At 38.4% G+C, this 20,130-nt stretch overlaps 2 protein-coding genes across 7 annotated transcripts in view; one reads left to right on the top strand and one right to left on the bottom strand.

Annotated features, from left to right (window-relative positions):
* prpf40a (PRP40 pre-mRNA processing factor 40 homolog A) overlaps positions 1-19,205 on the bottom strand; it is a 69,804-nt gene extending 50,599 nt beyond the window's left edge. The window contains exons 1-10 of one of the 6 annotated variants that reach the window (XM_060827236.1): positions 19,105-19,199; positions 11,435-11,502; positions 11,130-11,207; positions 10,898-11,038; positions 10,685-10,768; positions 7,975-8,011; positions 7,087-7,109; positions 4,226-4,303; positions 2,970-3,080; positions 2,262-2,382 (exon numbers count right to left, since the gene is read on the bottom strand). In XM_060827236.1, the coding sequence (XP_060683219.1) occupies positions 2,262-2,382; positions 2,970-3,080; positions 4,226-4,303; positions 7,087-7,109; positions 7,975-8,011; positions 10,685-10,768; positions 10,898-11,038; positions 11,130-11,147 (613 nt within the window). In that variant the 5' untranslated portion in view covers positions 11,148-11,207; positions 11,435-11,502; positions 19,105-19,199. Of the gene's footprint in view, positions 1-2,261; positions 2,383-2,969; positions 3,081-4,225; positions 4,304-7,086; positions 7,110-7,974; positions 8,012-10,684; positions 10,769-10,897; positions 11,039-11,129; positions 11,208-11,434; positions 11,503-19,104 lie in introns of all 6 variants that reach the window. The other 5 variants (XM_060827235.1, XM_060827237.1, XM_060827239.1 and 2 more) reach the window with 5 other exon arrangements.
* Positions 19,206-19,667: 462 nt separating this feature from the next.
* Positions 19,668-20,130, top strand: part of arl6ip6 (ADP-ribosylation factor-like 6 interacting protein 6) — a 38,819-nt gene continuing 38,356 nt past the window's right edge. The window contains exon 1 of the mRNA XM_060827903.1: positions 19,668-20,092. Coding sequence (XP_060683886.1) covers positions 19,783-20,092 — 310 coding nt within the window. The 5' untranslated portion in view covers positions 19,668-19,782. The remainder of the gene's footprint in view (positions 20,093-20,130) is intronic.

Below are 20,130 nucleotides of genomic sequence, written 5' to 3'. Positions count from 1 at the left end.
TATTGTCTAGCTATCACCATTGTTAACAGCTAACCCGAGGATGCAACTTTAAAAAAAGAAGTTTTGTGATTTACACATGAAAGAAATGAAACTATCACTGTATTCTAACAGATGAAAGGCTTAACAGACAATCAATTTTTCAATGTATAAATTCAGTTACATCACACTGCAAATTGTTGCTACAAATTCTGTGTTACGATCGAGCCCTCCACTATCACCTGATGAAGGAGCGTCGCTCCGAAAGCTAGAGTGCTTCCAATTAAACCTGTTGGACTATAACCTGGTGTTGTGTGCTTTTTAACATAAAAAACCTGTTACTGATAAGTAGGAGACATAGAAACAGAAGCGGAAGCACACTATTAGACTCTTCAAGCATGCCCCGCCATTCATGATCATGGCTGATCATCCAACTCAACAGCCCACGTTACCCCATATTGTTAGACTGCAACCCCTGGTTTTGGACTTCTTGCCATTGGAAACAGCTTACCCTATCTCAGGTGTTCTTGTGATAAATTTAATTGACTTCAACAAATGCTTCAAAAATTTAATATGCACTCATTTGATCTAATTAAAAATTAGGTTTAAAAGCCCTTTTTTCAGAACATTACAGCACAGTACAGGCCCTTCGGCCCTCGATGTTTTGCCGACCTTATTCCAAGATTATATCCTTTGATCCCAGACTCATCTTACAAGAGGAAACAAACTTTTCACACCTACCCTGTCGAATCCTCTCAAAACCTTGTATATTTTAATAAAGTAAGCTCTCATTCTTCAATATTGCAATGAGTACTGGCTCAATCTATTCAAGCTTTCATACTACAGTCCCTTGGTATCAGCCAAGTGAACCTTCTCTGGACTGCCTCCAATGCCAGTATATCATGGAGGTTGGTAAACTGCCTTGGCAGGAAGGCTGGGTTTGCAATGCAGAGATAAAACCAAAAGCATGGGTTCAATTTCAGCACCAGCTGAGGTTACCATCAAGGACTCTCCTTCTTAATCCCTTCCATCACCTGAGACATGTGGCACTCAGGTCAAACAACCATTTGTCATCTTCTCTTTCTCTCTCTTATATGTAAGCAGCCCCATGGTCCACTATGATCAAGGCAACTTTACCTTTACTATGTCTTTCAAAGTTTGGGAGAAGATTTATAGCTCGGGTGCTCGTTGTTGTGGTTCTGTTCGCCAAGCTGGGAATTTGTACACTGTTCTGGTGTACTGCAGTGTGTTGTGGCCCTTTTGAACAGGGTCTTGATGCAACTTCTTTTGTGTGCCTTTCTTTAGATTATGGGCCCAAAACCCTTCGTAGTAGTTCAGCTGTGGTCCGACAAGTGCCTTGTACAATTTTAAGAAAACCTCCCTACTTTTGTACTGCATTGTCTTTGAATTAAAGGTCAACATTCCATTTGCCTCCCCTACTACCTGCTGAACGTGGATGCAAGCTTTTGTGGTTCATGTATAAATCCCAAATCCTTCTGTTCTGTAGTTTTCTGCAATCTTTCTCTAATTAAATAAATATTCATCACCGTATTCTTCCTGAATGGAATTTTATTTGCTTTCTCACCAAGTACTGTTTCAGCTAATTATTCTATCAACTGAAAAATATGAACTATTAAGATATGTTGTGACCACGAATTGCTCAAAAACACAAGGAAATCAGAATAGAACATACAGCCTGCTGACCATGCTTGCCATTCAACATGAACATTAAATTTTCAGTGTCAATTGCACCTTCCTACTCATCCTGCATAGCCTTTAAGGACAAGAGTCTATTGATCATTGTATTCAATAATAGAGCATTTACAACAATCTGAAATAGAGAATTCCATTGCTCCACAAACCTTTGAATCATGTAATTTCTTATCTTAGTCCCAGGAGATTTGCCCCTTACACCTTTCAACTGCTGTCCTTAGCTAAATTGGTTCTCTCCAACATTGACTGACTGCTGGTTAATTCTATGACCAGTAAAAATTCAAAATTTAACGACAAGAAATCAGAAAATATAGTACTCTGGAACAGTAAGTAGATTCCAAAGATGAGTGTTGAATTCCTGATTAAAGAAGAAATATTTTAATCAGGCTAGAGTTTTCAGTATTTTACTTGAAGCACTAATTTTCAATAGTATTAGACCAATCATGTCTGTTAACCTGCAAATGAAATTTTAGTTAATTGTTTTTTTAATCAAAAGCACAATATCATTAAAATTATTTTAAATTTATTTTTAATGTGCTATTGCTTCCTATAGAAACTATTAACAAATTTACCTTCCAATTCCTCTAATTCCTTTGGTTTCGTCCATCGAGACTCTTTTGTTTGAGAATTATAATAATACGGTTTCCCAGTGTCTGATTTGTATTCCTTCCAAGGGCACTTTGATAATAATTGCTTAAAATATAAAAACATACTTATATTAGTTATATCATACAATGGTTAGTCACTTAATGTTATAAAAGACATTCTCCTCACTTGACCCAAAGACATAAGTTCCAGTCCCTCCACACAGGCGAAGTTGGTTTAAGTTAAACTAACTAAACTAAACAGCTACTGTTAGTAATGATGGCTACGAAACTACGAGGTTGTCATACAAACTCACCAGGTTAACTATTATGCCTCAGGGAAGGAAACCTGCCATCCTTACTCAGCAAGTCTCATAAGTCATCTCTGATCCACAGCAATATGATTGACTCTTAAGTGCCCTACAAGTCACTTTGATGTAAGAAAAACCAGTCTACCTTCATACTTTCATGGACAATTAAGGATGGGTAATAAATGCTGACCTTGCCAGCAATGCCCACATATCATGAACCAATTAATTCAATCAAGTCTTTTTGCATGAAAGCATTATTTGTATTTAAGAACTTAAAAGGAAATAACACATGAAGAATCTTCAGAAAAATTATATAGAATTATGAAAATAAAGTTCATAATGTCCAATTTTCCTGTTTAGATATATCCAAATCATTTCATCAAACCTCTGCATGTGATTTCAGCTCATCGGGCTTCTCCCACGTGGACTGTTTTGTCTCAGAATTGTAGAAATAGGTTCTTCCATCTGGAGATTTGTGTTCAGTCCAAACAGATTTCTGAGAAGATAATTATGATATTAGATAAAATGACAATCTTAGAAAAAAAACACTAATAGGATACATCATTACAGTAAGTCAATATTCTGTGGCAATTGGAAACTTACACGTGAGAGACTGTGAATAAGTAAAGATTCAATAGTTTGCAAATTAGACATTTATCTACATCAATAGAGAAACAGAAAATGCTGGAAGCAGGGCAGAGAAGTAATAGATTTACATTTCAGTTTACTGACCTTTCATCAGGATTTTCAAGGTCATTGACTTGAAATACAAACTCACTCTCTCTTCACAGGGTATGCCTGACCTGCATAACATTTTTCCTGTGTTGTTACCATTTGAAATTTCAACATCCAATGTTTTGTTTTCACATTTACCTACAATACTGACTTTATACTACAATAACAGCACCTACCCTCTCAAAATCATTTTCAAGACGTAGCAAAAGAGCACAAATGCAAATTCCTTTACATGACTCATTTTGCAATTTTGTAGCTTGACCAAAAAGTTTGCTGATGGAGCAAGAAAGAAAGCTTTGCAGCTGCTCCAAACAGCAACATATTTAATTCACAAAGATAAGCAAAACAATAAAGACTACCAGCAGTCTACATATACAGTACTAGCCTTGGCTCCACAGTATCATTCACATATGAGCTTGGTTGTAAGTTTTAGACCTTTTCCTGTCAAGGCTTGAGTACATATTCAGAGACTTCAATTGCAAGGTTACTGCATCATAGGAAATATCAGCATACAGATGATGCAAAAGAAGTCATATCAGTCAAAGGTGTGGAAGAATTCTTCTGATGCTTTGTCAATACTTAATCCTTTATCAACCTTATTAACAACAGATTAGCTAGTACTTGTGACATTTATGCTACATTTGCCTAAAACAGCAAATTTACTTCAAAAGTAACATATTGGCTGGACAGGGCTTTGGGCTACATTAAGTACAAGTATACCTTTATAGTTCTTTTTCCATCATCCAATTTCTAAGCCAAATTGTAATTCAATTAATTTAACCAAATTTTTAAATAAACAGGTAAAAACTTGTATTTATTCGCATTTTAATAAACCATAATTAAAATTTTAAATGGAATTTGGAAACGTGAAGTTACTGATAATTCAAGTATGTCACAGCTGGATACCTTTTTGGGCTGCTCTTCTCCAGAAGATTCATTAGTAGCAGAAATTTGCTGAACGCTAGAAACTGTAGGATTTGTAACCTGAAAAACATCAGTTCCTTAGGCTTTCCAATAAAATAAAAAGATCCTTTCAAAAATATTCTGTATTGCATAATTTGTGAACCTAGAAACTAAAATTCAATCTCTCTTTTTTCACAAAAAGGTAAAACTTAAATGATAGAGAGTAAAGAATTATATTAAATTTGGTACTACACTAATTATCTTGAGTTTCACAATTAGCCTAATATTTCATAGACTGTGTTTCAATCTTATATTGAATCACATATTTGAGTAGGGTAGAAAAATGAAATAACTAAGATGGGAATATTAAAGCATAAAATTATCAGTAATTAACAAAAAAAAGACTATCACAACATCTAATAAATGCTATCTTCGAAGCATTTTGATGAACAAGACAACAGTGAATGTACTAAAACAATATTAACAGGGAACCCAAAAGAGATGCTAAATGATCATTTCTTTTAAGCTTGATCAATAAATTACTATTTTTGAAATAACAAAGTTCGCAGACACATCCATTTATAAGAATAGAAGAAGAGAACAAAAGTAATTGCTGAAAAAGGTCAGTAGGTCTGCCAGCATCTGTGGAGATAAATCAGAGTTAACACTTTGTGTCAAGTGATCTTTCCTCAGAGTACTCAACCAGAAACATTAACTGTAATTTCTCTCCACAGATGCTGTCAGATCTGCTGAGCTTTTTCAGCAATTTCTGTTCTTGCTTCTGATTTACAGCATCTGCAGTTCTGGATATAGGTTTGCTCGCTGAGCTGGAAGCTTCATTTCCAGATGTTTGTCACCCTACTAGGTAACATCTTCAGTAGGCCTTAGGCGAAGCACTATACGTGATTCCTGCTTTCTATTTATATGTTTGGGTTTCTTTGGGTTGGTGTTGTCATTTCCTGCTCTTTTTCTCAGGTGGTGGTAGATGGGATCCAAGTCAATGTGTTTGTTGATGGAGTGCTGGTTGGGATGCCATGCTTCTAGGAATTCTCATGCATGTCGCTGTTTGGCTTGTCCTAAGATGGATGTGTGCCCCAGTCGAAGTGGTGTCCTTCCTTATCTGTATGCAAAGATACTAGTGAGAGAGGATCATGTCGTTTTGTGGCTAGTTTTTGTTCATGTATCCTGGTGGCTAGTTTTCTGCCTGTTTGTCCAATATAGTGCTTGTTGCAGTTCTTGCACAGTATTTTGTAAATAACATTAGTTTTGCTTTGTGTCTGTATAGGGTCTTTCAAGTTCATTAGCTGTTGTTTTAGTGTGTTAGTAGGTTTGTGGGCTACCATGATGCCAAGGGGTCTGAGTAGTCTGGCAGTCATTCCCGAGATGTCTTTGAAGTAGGGGAGAGTGGCTAGGCTTTCTGGACATGTTTTGACAAACCCACCAACACACTAAAACAGCTTAAAATGAACTTGAAAGACTCTATACAGACACAAAGCAAAACTAATGTAATTTACAAAATAGCGTGCAGGAACTGTAACAAGCACTACGTTGGACAAACAAGCAGAAAACTAGCCACCAGGATACATGAACACCAACTAGCCACAAAACAACATGACCCTCTCTCACTAGTATCCTTACATACAGATAAGGAAGGACACCACTTTGACTAGGGTAACACATCCATCTTAGGGCAAGCCAAACAGACACACGAATGAGAATTCCTAAAAGCATGGCATCCCAAATGGAACTATCAACAAATACATTGAGTTAGACCCCACCTACCACACTCTGAGAAAAAGAACATTAAATGACATCACCACAGGAAATGGCACGGTGGCACAGTGGTTAGCACTGCTGCCTCAGTGCCAGAGATTCGGGTTCAATTCCCACTTCAGGCGACTCTCTGTGTGGAGTTTGCATATTCTCCCAGTGTGTGCGTGGGTTTCCTCCAGGTGATCTGGTTTCCTCCCACAATCCAAAAATGTGCAGGTTAGGTGAATTGGCCATGCTAAATTGCCTGTAGCGTTAGGTGAAGGGTAAATGTAGGGGAATGGGTCTGGGTGGGTTGCGCTTCGGCGGGTCGGTGTGGACTTGTTGGGCCGAAGGGCCTGTTTCCACACTAAGTAATCTAATCATCTAAATCAACCCAAAGAAACCCAAACATATAAATATAAAGCAGAAATCATGTACAGTGCTCCGCCTTAGGCCCACTGAAGATGTTACCTAGTAGGAGCCGAAACGTTTGGAAATGAAACTCCCAGCTCAGTGAGCAAACTCTACATCCAGAACCTCAACCTGAGCTACAAATCTCAACACTCGCTAATCCGCAGTTCTTTTGCATTTAATTTATAAGCATATACTGCACCATAATGAATAGTGTATGTGTGCTGCTGTGTTCTGTGAAACTCGTGTGTATCACTAAGATCGAAAGATCTAATATCGGTGTTTTCTTGGGGTCAATTAAAAGCTAATTACTTTGATGCAGGTCTTTCAGTCAACGAGAGGCTTAAAGTAAGTAAATGGCTGGAATTTACATGCCTGATGCATCTCAAAATGTATGATGGACATGCCTGATACTGCTTCCAAAACAATACCAGTAAATTGAGTGAATGCATTTTTCCACATTATGGAAAAATTAACTGCTTTTCCCAAAGCATATTTCGAATTGAACAGTGAAACCCTTTACATTACAACGGTTATACTAATCAAACCGCAGGTATCTTGGTAAGTGAAAGATGACATGAGAAAAAATAACTGGTATTGACAGAGTGTAACATTTTTTCATTAACTAAACAATGGTTGGGAAAAGCAGAAGGAATTTAAAGAAGGTTACAGGAAAACAGCAGCCATGCGTAGCCACTCACCTGAACTATAGTGGCTGGGGATGCTGGAAAAAAAAAGTGACGAGAAATCAGAATAGACATTGGCTTGTTTAAGTTCAATTTTACACTACGTTGTGTAAGGAAGCAATGCATCTAAACAAAGCATTTTCAGATCAAATATTTTGAAAATATTATCTCAATTGTCTTCCATTTCGCATCTCCTGAACTAAAGAATATTACAGCAGTATTGTTTTCCAATGCTGCTATAAACTGTTCTCAACTAGAACATAATACCAATTCCTTAACAAAAAAATACAACAGTACTTTGTTACATTTAAAGTTCTTAAAATTTTTAGCAAAGATTGTGAGGATTTGCACTTTTAAAGCAAAAAAGCTCTAACGAATTGCTTCTTATCAATGTCTTTTTTAAAAATCTATTCTATCTCAGAAAGTAGGGAACATCTATCCTGAGAATATACTTACTATATAGCAAACTTTTTATTAACTGGCACCTTTGGGACCGAGGGGGTGGGGTCATTTGAGCAAAAGGTCCACATAATCAATATAAAAATTACACACTCAGCAATCACAGTTGTACTTTACTTCAAGCAGAAATTACTTCAATAATAATGCAACTTTGCCTTAAATAGAACCTTCTTGTGTGTACTCTCAACTGACTGCATGAACATCAGAGATCACAATAATACAGTAAACTTGCAGTATTTAGGTAAGTAATTTTTGCTGGTTTATTGAGAGCGCTTGTTTAAACAATGGTTCATGTATTTCTATTTAAATCCTGAATAAATGTTAATATGATAACATGGAGCTACCTAACATTATGGAAATGAAATGCCATCTTTTGACAATTTTTTTGTTCTTTTAAAAAAAAACTCAAAAGTGCGAAGAAAATATTCAAGTAAGCACACTTGCCTGATGTTACTTCTGTCACCGTGGTGCTAACCCCTGGCTGTTGAAGGAAAAAAAGGAATTATGAGCATAGGAATTAGGAGCAAAAGCAGGCCATCCAGTCCTTTGAATCTGCTCCATCACTCAAAAGGCCATGGCTGATCTACCATAACTCCAACTGTCTGCACTATCTTCTTATCTTTAAGAATCGAAAAATCTATCAATCTTGGTATTGAATATATGCACTGACCGAACCTCTACAGCCCTCTGGAAGCAGAGAATTCCGAAGATTCACAACTTTTGGAGAGACGAAATTCCACCTTATTTCAGTCCAAGATTGCTGTCCCCTTATTCTGGCATTCACACCTAGTTCTAGACTAGTCAATCAATGGGAAGTATCATCCCAGCATCAATCCTATCAAATCAGAGCATATGCTTTAATAAGATAAATCCTCTTCTTAAATTCTAGGGAGCATGCACCTAATTTATTCCATCTCTTGTGACTGGACAAGCCCCGCACCCAAGAAATTGGTCTGAAAAACTTTCAGAGGGCTCTTGTAGTGTGCTGGTAGAATCCCTACCTCAGAACCAGGAGGCTGAAGTTCAAGAGGTGTGCAATTACATCTCTGAACAGGCTGATTAGAAAATTTCTAGTGAACTTTCATCAAACTCTTTCTCCCAAGTCAAGAATATCCCTCCTTAAGGAAGGAGACCAAAACTGTACACAGTAACATCAGTTGCAGTGTCATCAAGGATCTATTACATTTGCAGTCATATACCAGGTCTTATGTTAACATCCATTGCACGTCATCTGCTTTGTTAAATACTGCTGTACCTGCACAATAATTCATTTGCCAGAAGAATCAGATCCCACGTATTATTTCCCAGCTCACACCATTAAAAGTAGAAACTTTTTTCATTTTTTTATTCCAGTGAGGATAAATGCATCGTCCCACATGATATTGTCCTCCTTACTCATTTAACCAGTCTATTTCCCTTTGCAGCCTCTGTGTGCTTACAACTTATTTTGCTGTTAGCTTTGCATCATCCAAGTTGGATACATTATACTTGGTAGGCTTATTTAAGCCATTGATATGGATTTTAAACATTTGAGGCTCAAGCATGATCTTTTACAGTACTCAACTAGTTACAGTTGCTGTTCCCTAAATTTCAATCACGTGTTTTAACAATATGACAACTTTACAATTTCAAAGAAAACATGTGTTATAAATCCATAATGAACAGTTCATAGAATACTCCATTACAGACAATGCCAAAATGAAATAGATATGGGAGAGGAGGTATATAATGGAACAGAAATACCAACAGTTAAATGCAAAAGAAACGAGAAAAAGAGAATGACTGCAAAGAGTTAGGAGGAAGGGAAGCAAAGAAAAAGTGACCACTGCTAGAGAAGCTTTGATTTGTTTTTAAAGAAGTGCAATGCTGGAAGCGGTTTTCTAGTTTTTGCATATACGGAATAAATTTCAGGTATCACATCACAGAAAGCTCTTGCTCGGTGGAAATACAGACACGGCAGGAGGAGGTGGGAGAGGAGGAATGGTTGGGGTGGGGGATACCATGTGTTGGAATAAGTGGATAAAACTTTCACCGGGGAAGAGGAAAGAGACATTGCGCTAAACAAAGTGAGAGGACAGTCCCTTCTTGCAGATATAGAAATGTCTTTGCACAGGATGCTTGCTCATAGTAGCAGGCCACATCAAATAGAACAGACCATTGTCAAATAAAAACTTAGGATTTCCAGAGATTAGAGTTGAAAAATAAACCAAAAGCTTTCAAATAAATATTTTAAGGGAAGACTGTACAAAACTGTATACACATATTGGCTAGGTACCACCAAGACTTTGCTTGTTTTGCTGGTGAAATAAAGGAAACAACAGGTCATCTAAAGTGCTGTTGGTAGTATTTTCCACAAATCATCAGTTACTTAACAAGAACTAGCAAGAATACTTTGCACAGGTTTTCTTCCTAAGCTGTAATGGAAACTTTTTTTTAAAAAAACAATGCTTGTTTCATTACAACTTATTTATTCTAATTATTAATTCTCAAAACAAAATTATGCCACATGTAATATAAGAGAAAAGATGCAGTTTATGCCGCATATGGTACACAAACCATGCAAAAAGAGGTTCACTTATTGGAAGTGAACACAAATCTCTGTACAGTCATTAACAGAATTCACTATTTCTAGAGGACTCAACTGCAGAGCTTGAAATAATAAGTGTATGAGTACTGAAATGGTATTAGCGGGAAGCTTTTACTCAGAGCATTTTCACAATGCCACAAAGCATCCCTACTGCCAACAATGGTTCCAAATCTTTTCGAGCTCACTTAAAACGTACCCTGAAGATGTACTGTTTCTGCAAAAGAACATTTGCAAAGAGTCAGATGAATCTACGGCCATACTATAGTTGGTGACAATTCCACAGAACACTATAACGAGTAGCTTTAGAGTTCTTCAAAAGATAAACAACTAAGAAAGTGACAGTAATTCAACGGAGACTAGAAATAACCACTCATTTTGTTACCGATCTTTATAAAGGATATCAACAAACACCGCAAAAATAAAAAAAGCAAAATACTACAGTGCTGGAAATCTGAAATAAACGAAAGATCATCAACCTGAAACATTAAGTCTTGTTTGTCTCTGCACAGATGCTGAGCATTTCCAGCATTCTCTGTTTTTATTACCACAAAAATAAAGATGTTTTACCGGAGGTGCACTTGCTTGTATGGGAGCAGTTGGCATACGAGACATCATCATTCCTGTCATCATGGGAGGCAACATTCCAGGCATCTTCAAAATATAAAATAGACAGAAGAAATGGAAGATTTATCTTTAGGCCATGATCCAAATGTATGATTGAATTTGTAGACCAATGATAACATACCATAGGTTGATTCATTATGCCATAAGAAAGGTTACCTGTCCCATTGGTGGTCCGGCCATTGGAGGAATCATTGGTGGCATCATACCTGGTGGCAAAGGTGGCATATTTGGTGGTCTCTGGCCAATAGGTGGCATGCCCATTGGTGGAAACGGTGGAGGCATACCAGGCGGTCCCATCTTAAGAAAATGGCATTGATATATTTCATCAATAATATTGCAAAAGGCAAAAAAAGACCTGCAGCTAACACCACCTTGCATCATTACTTACAAATGGTGGTGGAATCATGGGAGGGGCATTTCCAAAAGATGTTGGTTGTCCTGGTCCATTTGATGTATCTGATGTTGACTAATATAAAACAGAACAAGACCAATTATGCACATTTGTATCAAATATAAATCAACATAGCATGAGTTTTAAGCCATAAGTTACATATTATGTCAGCAACGCTTTAAAAATAAAAGTCAGTTCCACTGCATTATGTCCAATCGTATCAGTTTGGATCCATAGATACATTGCCATCACATTAACAATAATGAGCATTTTAACTTGCAATCAGTCTGCAGTTAGCTTACTGTGTAACATGTCCACTGTAATCCAAAATGGTAGTCTAATGACTGGCTCAATGAGGACTGCAGTCAACCTGTGTTTTGGGTATAAAACAGAATCACAAAAGACACTTTCAAAGCATCCAACTGTTGAAACAATGTAAAGCAATCCAAACATGATATTTTGTATAGTCTGTGCTCATTATGATTCAACATCAATTGTTTCTCTTGCCACAAATGCTACCTGATGAGTATTTCTAGCATTTTCTGTTGCTATTTCAGATTTCCAGCATTTTATGTTTCTATTTCAGATTTCCAGCACTCTGAGTATTTTGCTTTGACGTAATACTACAGTCCTATTACCGAGTCTGCGACTTAGACTATTAAAGAACAACAAGTACACAAATGAAGTAGTGGAGTCCAGCAATCATAAACAGATATTGAGCCAAATGTTTCAAACTCTAGATTGAAAACCTGTTCATGTTTGAGGATCAAATTCGGATGTGGTGTAATGTTGCATCTGTTTAAATGTCAGGAGACTTAAATGAGCCGTCTGAAAAATCAAACCACTGAAGATCTTGTTCGGTATGTGATCACAGGATAATCACCAGCAACAATACAAGAAAGTGGAAAACATCAAAATTCGGAAAATGTTAAACCTTTCACCTGGACTTGGAATCACTCATCATGTACTCTGCATCGCCTCCTTTGTTAATTGTGTATTAACTGTGTTTAATGTTTACAGTTGGTGGGCATTCATATAAACAGACACAAAATAAAACCTTAGTTGTTGGATTAGGAAGTATAAGAAACGCTGTAAATAAAATTATGAAGAGTATAAGGTTGGCTTCAGTTCTTCCCATCACCAACCAGCTTTCTAGAATGAAACAACCTTTAGGATAGTCTTAAGTCCCAAAGATTTTGGTCACCCCTCCTAATCTTTTCTTCTTTGGGCTGTTTTTATTTCATGTTACGCCTCTAAAGTACCTTGGCATTTTTTCTGTATTCTGGGCATTGTAAACCATACACATTTGTTTTGCAAAGTACTGTATTCTGTGTATAAAACAACAAACGTTTTAAATAAAAATACACAAACACAACACGACTTTTGATCTAGTAACAATGACTTACTTTGACCAACTGTCAATAGTCAAATTAAACACCATATTCAAAAAGCTTAAATAATGTTTTTTTTGTTTTACTGAAAAACATTGTAAACTATAACTGACAATTAGGTGGAGATTGAATATATACTTTTACATTGATTAAAAAAAATCCTTCTATCACTAAATAAATAGCCATCAGACTGAAGATTAGAACTTTCCAAACTTATGCAATATTGTAATTTATAGCAGTACATTAGATTAGAATAACTGCTTTGCTTTGAGATGCATCAGCACTAAAATTAAGGTATGAAAAACTGCTTACTAATTTCCATTTAACTCTCACTAGTAATCAAAACACTATTCTAAAATTGATAACTTTCTAATTATGCAGTTCAATTAATCAAAATAAGCCTTTTCAACTAGTCTTCTGTTAGGCGAATGTTGGGATCACAAACCAATGCCAAATTGCCTAGTGAAGGTTTGTGTGCTTGGAAGCCAACTAAATTGCTTTGGTAATTCCAAAGTATGCATGTCCCTCATCCACGCAGCAGAAAGTCCAAAATTAACTTGCCAGATTTACTGAAACTACAATCAATTGCCTCCAGTGCAATAGATTCGTGAGAACTGACAGAGTTCATCAATATATTAGGACCTTAGGAGGATTTGTCAATCTGAAATGCAAACTCAAATACATGGAGAGAGAAAACTGAAGATTAATAGTTTTGTAGGGACTTCACTGAAAAGTAATCAAGAAATGAAAAGAAATGGAACCCACCAGATCTAAGTAAATTCTTCAAAAACTCAGGAAAGACTGGAGCATCATTAAGAGAAAGTTAAACAGAAGTGAACAAACTAATTAAATAGGTAAGAATCACTTAAGATATCCTGAAAGAAAATCAAACATTACATTTATTAATGTTGATTAAAGCCAAATTGTAAAGGATAGTGAATCCATGATGACCAAAAGTTAAATACTGACAGTGAGCTGAACCAGAGTTAAAAATAGATCAGCTGAAGATAATAAAAGTTAAAACGCATTGCAGTGATTATCAAAATGATAAGGACTACGAACTCCAAATGTTCAGGAGAAGGCATTGGCAACATGTCTTCAAAGAAGTAAACTGGGAGAAGTTATAAAATATTATATTTTTAAATTCATTCACAGGATGAGGGCGTCATTGGCCACGCCAGCATTTATTGCCTATCCCATCCGTAATTGTTAAGAGTCAACGAAATTGCTGTGGGTCTGGAGTCACATGTAGGTCAGACCAGGTAAGGATGGGAGTTTCCTTCCATAAAGGACATGAGTGAGCCAGACAGGTTTTCCCAACAATCAACAGTGGATTCATGGTCATCATTACATGCTTACTTCCAGATTTTACTGAGTTCAAAATTTACCATTTGCCATGGTGTGATTCACACCTGGGTCCCCAGGACATTACCTGGGTCTCTGGATTAACAGCCTAACGATAATACCATTAGACCACCACCTCCCATATTTGAAATTCAACTCTGGACAGGCTAAAACTCAAACAGTAACAATGAACTGACAAAGTGTTATAAAATCATTTACAATTATCAAAACTTTTCCAAACCATATCAAGTTGGCAGAGACATAAAAAGCCTGCCAGGTGAAGCTAACTATGGAAGAACCAAGCCAAGTCACTGGTCAAACAACAGATAAAACTATAAAAATGTGTTGTTACCTACTGCAAGGTAACTGTGGATCCAAAAAAAACATAACTCACAATATTATCTGAATATTCATAAACCTGGTGCAGCAGCAGTTTAAGAGCCCAAATAACTAAAAGTGCTAATAAAGAATGGACCTTTGTAAGGAGACTTGAATGCAAAGAAAATACGTTATCAGTCAATCTATCATTATAAGGAAGCCCTAGTATCAGGAATCGACTTAGTGAATCTCCTCTAACTGTCTCCACAAAGTATACCCCTCAAGAGGGATCTTGTGGTAGAGATCTAGAGTTGCTATCTCTAAGTCAGGAGGCTCGTGTTCAAGTTCCAACTGCTCCCCAAGTGTGTAACAACAATCCCAAACAGGTGGTTTAAAAAATATCTGGCCTCAAGTAAGGAGTCAAAACTGTTGCTGCTCTCCACGTATGGACTCATCCTAGTCATATTAAGCCTTCTCTGCTTTCACACGTAACCCCCTTGCAAAAAATACTAACATTCCATTTGCCTTTTTAATCACTCATAGGGCCAGCCTAACATTTTGTGATTAATGGACAAGAAGACGCATGTTCTAAAGCTGTACATATAACTGCTGGAGATCAGAAGTCATAATGATGGTGTTATAACATTTACGGTTCTAAAAGGACTCTATACTGAAGATTTTGAAAGGGGTGCTTTCCCATCTTGGGCAATCTATAACTGTGGGGGTGTGGGCGGGGGGGGGGGGGGGGGGGGGGGGGTTTCAACATTTCTAAATCAGTGCATTCCTATTTAAGACAGAGGTGAAGCATTTTTTTTCCTATAACAAATGGTTATGAATCCTTGGAATTCTCCATCCCAAACAGCAGAGGCATTTGGCTATTTTGGACTGAGTTAGCCAGGTTTCACATGAATACGATAAAAATTGAAAGTCTCCTCAAAGAGTTTGGATGCTATAACAATTAGAGCACTGAGTACTGGATATAGATTTCTATTGAATAAGACTATAACTGGATATGCAGGAAAGGTAGGAAAATGAGCTGAAATGCAGACTCAATAAAATACTGGAACAAATCTGAGGGACTAAATATGCTACCATCTGCTCTTCAAGATACCCCAAAGTGCTTTGTAGTCAATTGATAATTTGAGAAACATAATTACTGTTTAAATGTAGAAAAATATGGCAGCCATTTTGCCCACAGCAAGGTCAAATTAATAGCCAAATTTGAATGATCAGATTTGTAGTGTGGTTGCTTAAGAAATGAATATTGGCCAGAACATTGCTGTTCTTCAAACATTTTCACTGAAATCTTTACATTAATCAGAGATGTCAAATGATGAATGATGGAGAATCATAAAATTTTTGAGGCTTTGACTTTTATTATGAAGAAACCATAGAGTGATTACAAATGAGTTGTGTTCTCCATACTCAATCATGACAACTGAAAACAACTAATGTAGTTCACACCAACTACATTAGCCTAAGTGGGAGAATAGCTTTCAGAGTTATAAATACAATGTTTTTACTCAACAACTGGAATAAATAGAGAAACGGGCACACAATCATGGACTTTTATAAATCATGGAATCCCTAGTGTGGAAGCAGACCGTTTGGACCATTGATCCACATCGGATCTCTGAACAGCACCCACCCAGAGCCACCCTATCCCTGCAAACCTGAATTTACTGCAGCTAATCCAACTAGCCTGCATATCCCGGGGCACTATGGGTAATTCAGCATGGCCGATTCATCTAAACTAACACATCTTTGGACTATGGGGGTGAAACTGTAGCACCTAGAGGAAACCCACACAGACATTGGGAGGATATGCAAACTCCACAGATTCACCCAAGGCTGGAATGTAATCTGTGTTCCTGGCGCTGTGAGGCAACAGTGCTAACCTCTGTGCCACCATGCTGCCCCACCTCCAGTACAGTCACACGTATCAGATTGCATCCAGTTTCTGGTCACCAAAACTTTAGGCAGGATGCAAGAATCCTTGAGAAAATGCACAATGGTTCAAGGGATGAGAGATCTTATCTGTAATGCTAGGTTGGAGAAGCTGGGATTGTTCTCATCTGAATAAAGGAAAGAAAGGGGGGGATTTGACAGAGACGTGTGAGACTATGACAATAAAGTAAACAAAAAAAAAAACTGCTCCCATTAGAATGGTACAATTACCTGAAAGACACCACATACCAGAGTTTGGAAAGCAGAGATGATGAATGATTTCAAAACGAAACTGCATTGTCACTTGTGCAAAATTACCTTAGAGGGCTACAGAGAAGAGATTGCAATACTGGCACAATAGAACTTATTGCATTGCTGTACTGAGGGCTAGCATAGAATCAAATAACCAACTGGTTTCCTTCTGTGTCATAGAATGATTAAATATGCAACAACTTAAGAAACAGTTATCTAGATTAATGTCCTTTCATCAGAACCCAAATCTCTAAATCCAAAACCAACTTTGATGGCATTAATCTCAACCTCTCCAAAAATGCTGTCAGACTTATACAGTATTTCCAGCACTTTCTGTTGTTATTTCAGATTTTAACTACCTGTGGTATTTGCTTTTATATTAGCTCAGACTGATATTGCAGAGAGCACTTGTCTGGTTTCTTGATTTCTATAAAGAAGCAGAATTCTAAGTAGTAAGCTTTCCAAATTTCTATATATATATATATATATATAAAAAATGTAGCATGAGGAAAGCCCAACAAAAGATATTTATCCACAGTTAAATGGCAAATTATGAATATGGATTGCAAGTGAGTAATTGGTAGAAAACAGATACTTGTTAGAGAGACAGTGCACCAGTGAATGGGGCAATACTGTGTATTTTCGCCCCAGGAAGTAGCGCTGTGACCACTACTGTTTACAATCTGAAACAATGAGTTGGAATCAGGAGCTCAACACAAGTTGATTATATCAGATTATCTTACAGTTGAATCCAAGATATATCAAGCAAATTTTGAATATTATATTAAATTAAATCACTCATTTACAACTTGGAGCAAAGAGCCTCTTGTTGTCACAAGACTATAACTGTGATGGGTGGAAATTAGCAAAGCACCAATTTAGGTCATTCATTACATGGATGACTTCTTTTTATAAAACATTGAACTACCTCCAACCACTTTGTCCAGATATCAAAACCATAATACTATTTAAGAATGAATTGCATGTTGCAATGAGGAAATTTTAGATCTATCTTGGATGGATGTTCAATTAAATAACCTTCCTGTTCTGTGTCACTTTAAGAGAGATACAGCATAAATGCACATATTAACACAGCTTGTCTTGCATTTATACTTCTTAAAAAAAATGCCACTGCACTGCATGGAGAAACATTGGGCAAGATTTTAACAGATCTGGTTGTTTCATTGGACTGATTAATATAAACATTTAAATGCTAAAGTAGCAACATTACAGCACCTTGATTTTATGTAGCACATGTAACATAGCAAGCAACCCTAAAGCCACAAGAGCAAGCTTATCAGACAAAAATGAACATCAAGCCAAAGGTAGATGTTAGGACCAGAGATCAAACAGTTGGGTTTTGAAAACAAGGGTAGCAAAGTGGCTCAGTGATTAGCATTGTTGCCTCACAGTGCCAGAGACCAGGGTTCAATTCCACCCTCAGGCAAGTGTGTAATTTACACATTCGCCCCAGTGACTACATGGGTTGCCCCAGATGGTCCAATTTTCTTCCATAATCCTAAAATGTGCAGGTGGATTGGCAATGGTAAATTGCCCATAGTATCCAAGAATATGTGGGCGATGTGGATTAGCCGTGGTGAATGCGGAGTTACAGGGTAGGGGGATGGGTCTGGATAGGATGTTCTTCAAAGGATCAGTGTTGACTCAGTGGGCCAAATGACCTGCTTCCACATTGTAGGAATTCTATGAAGTGCTATGATTCTATGATCTAAGGTAGTGAGAGGTGAAAAAGCAAACAGAAGAAATTTCAAAGCACTGAGCCAAGGCAGTTGAGAAAGCAGATGCCAATGACTGGGCAAAATAAGTGGGTTGGCAATATATATTATAAACATTCATTCATTTGTATGCAATATATCTAACTGCACATTTATCTCCAATAGTATGATTCACGCAAATGTACGTCCTAATGATATGTTTGTTCAGTGCAATACAATATAAGTTAGAGTATGCATGAAAATTATTTTGCAACAGTAAACTCAATAAAATCATATCGGAAATTTCCATTCATTTCATGTTGCCAATACATTCATTACTGCATTTTCAACAAATTAATTTTAAATGTGTTTAACCATAATTTACCACTGAGCAATCGGGATAGTAAGATCAACACATTTTCCTTTTGCACGAATCTAATATCACCTGGCTTCTTTTAGTCACTTTGAGGGAATGGTGGGACACGCCATGTTGTTAACGTGTGTATTTTTATTTAATGCACGACAGACGGCTGAGAACAGATTCTAAATTTCTGTACAACAGTGTAACCCTGATCAATGAAAACCAATTGCGACTTTCATCCTCCCAGCCGATTCGTCCATTCATTCATAATTGCACGGAAACACTTTAACGCTTTTTAAACTCGGAAGTACCGCGCCACCACCGGTTCCGCCAAGAGGAATGGACACACCGTGTGATCGGTGAGGTTCCTCCGCGGTTTCCAAACGCCCCGCCCGCCCTCCCTCTATCCATCCACCCACCCACCCACCCATCCAGCAGGCCACCATCCAGCCGCCTCTCACAACACGCGCCCATCTTGCAGAGGTCGCTGTGCGGCCCAGTCACAGGGAGGAAGCCCGGTCGCCGGTGGCGGCAGCCATCTCCGTCCCGTCATGGAGGCAGGGCCCGGGAAAGGCGAACCTCTCTCACCACGAACTCGACAGCAATAAAAGGGCGCCTCAGTTCGCTGCTGTTGCCGCACTCACCATGTTGCTCGTCTCCGATCCGCTCCGGCGCGGCCCACACGACCCGCAGTAACAGCGGCACGCGATCCGACTGGCTCAGCCCAGCTAAGGGGCAAGGGTCAAAGGTGAGAGGCGCGTCAACCGCACGCACTGAGTGATAGCCCTCTTCACCTATCGGACGCAGAAAATTGTTTAACCCCGCCCTCGCACTTGGTGACCGCGCCGTTAACCAATCAAATAATGGATATAATTCATCCCCACCCCTTCGTATTGGATGACAGCGCCATTCACCAAACAATAGAACAGTTCGTTCCACCTCTTCACGCAGAGTGACAGACAATTAGCCAATCAGATACTGTAAAGCGGTTTCTCCGCCCATCACTCTGAGTGACAGCAATATTTACCTATCAGACACGAGAACCGCCATTCAATCCCACCGTTTTCACAGAGTGACAATAGGCCTCACCAACCATATGCCATAAACTGGACACACCTCTCCCGCCCTCCCGGAGCTTGTATTCTGATTGGATAAAAGCAAAAGGATGGCGGTGGGACGTTTTCACCTTTCGGTTGGTTGGACAGAGAGTTGGAGAGAGAGGGGGAGGCGGGAAAGCCGTTCCGGCTGTCGGCGGCAGTGTTTGTCCCGTTTACGTGCGAGAGGGATCCGCTGCTCCCTGCTGGTAGTTCGGGCGATAATAGATGCCGCGGTTCTTGAAGCGGGACGGCATGTTCTCGACGCCCGCCGGCCTCTGGTCAGACGGAGGGGAGCTGATGGTGTGTGAGCCGGGAGGCGTCGAGACGCCTGGCGCCCGGTCACAGACAGACTCCGCGAAGGAGGCCGTGGCCCTGCAGAGTAATAGCACGAGGCCAAGCCGGTTACTGTCCCCCACCGTGTACAGTAACCCCCGGAGTAAGAAGTGGCCGGCCCGTCTCTGCTCAATGCTGTGTTGTGTCGTTGTGATATCGTTCATTGCCTTTCTTCTCGCGGTCATGTACTTAATCTTCAAAGGTACTTGGTGGCTCCTCAGTTGGGCTCTTGGGGAAACT

This window comes from Hemiscyllium ocellatum, chromosome 7 (genome assembly GCF_020745735.1).
Source record: "Hemiscyllium ocellatum isolate sHemOce1 chromosome 7, sHemOce1.pat.X.cur, whole genome shotgun sequence".
In the NCBI taxonomy this organism is placed as follows: Eukaryota; Metazoa; Chordata; class Chondrichthyes; order Orectolobiformes; family Hemiscylliidae; genus Hemiscyllium; species Hemiscyllium ocellatum.
This window is presented reverse-complemented; position numbering and strand designations above follow the sequence as displayed.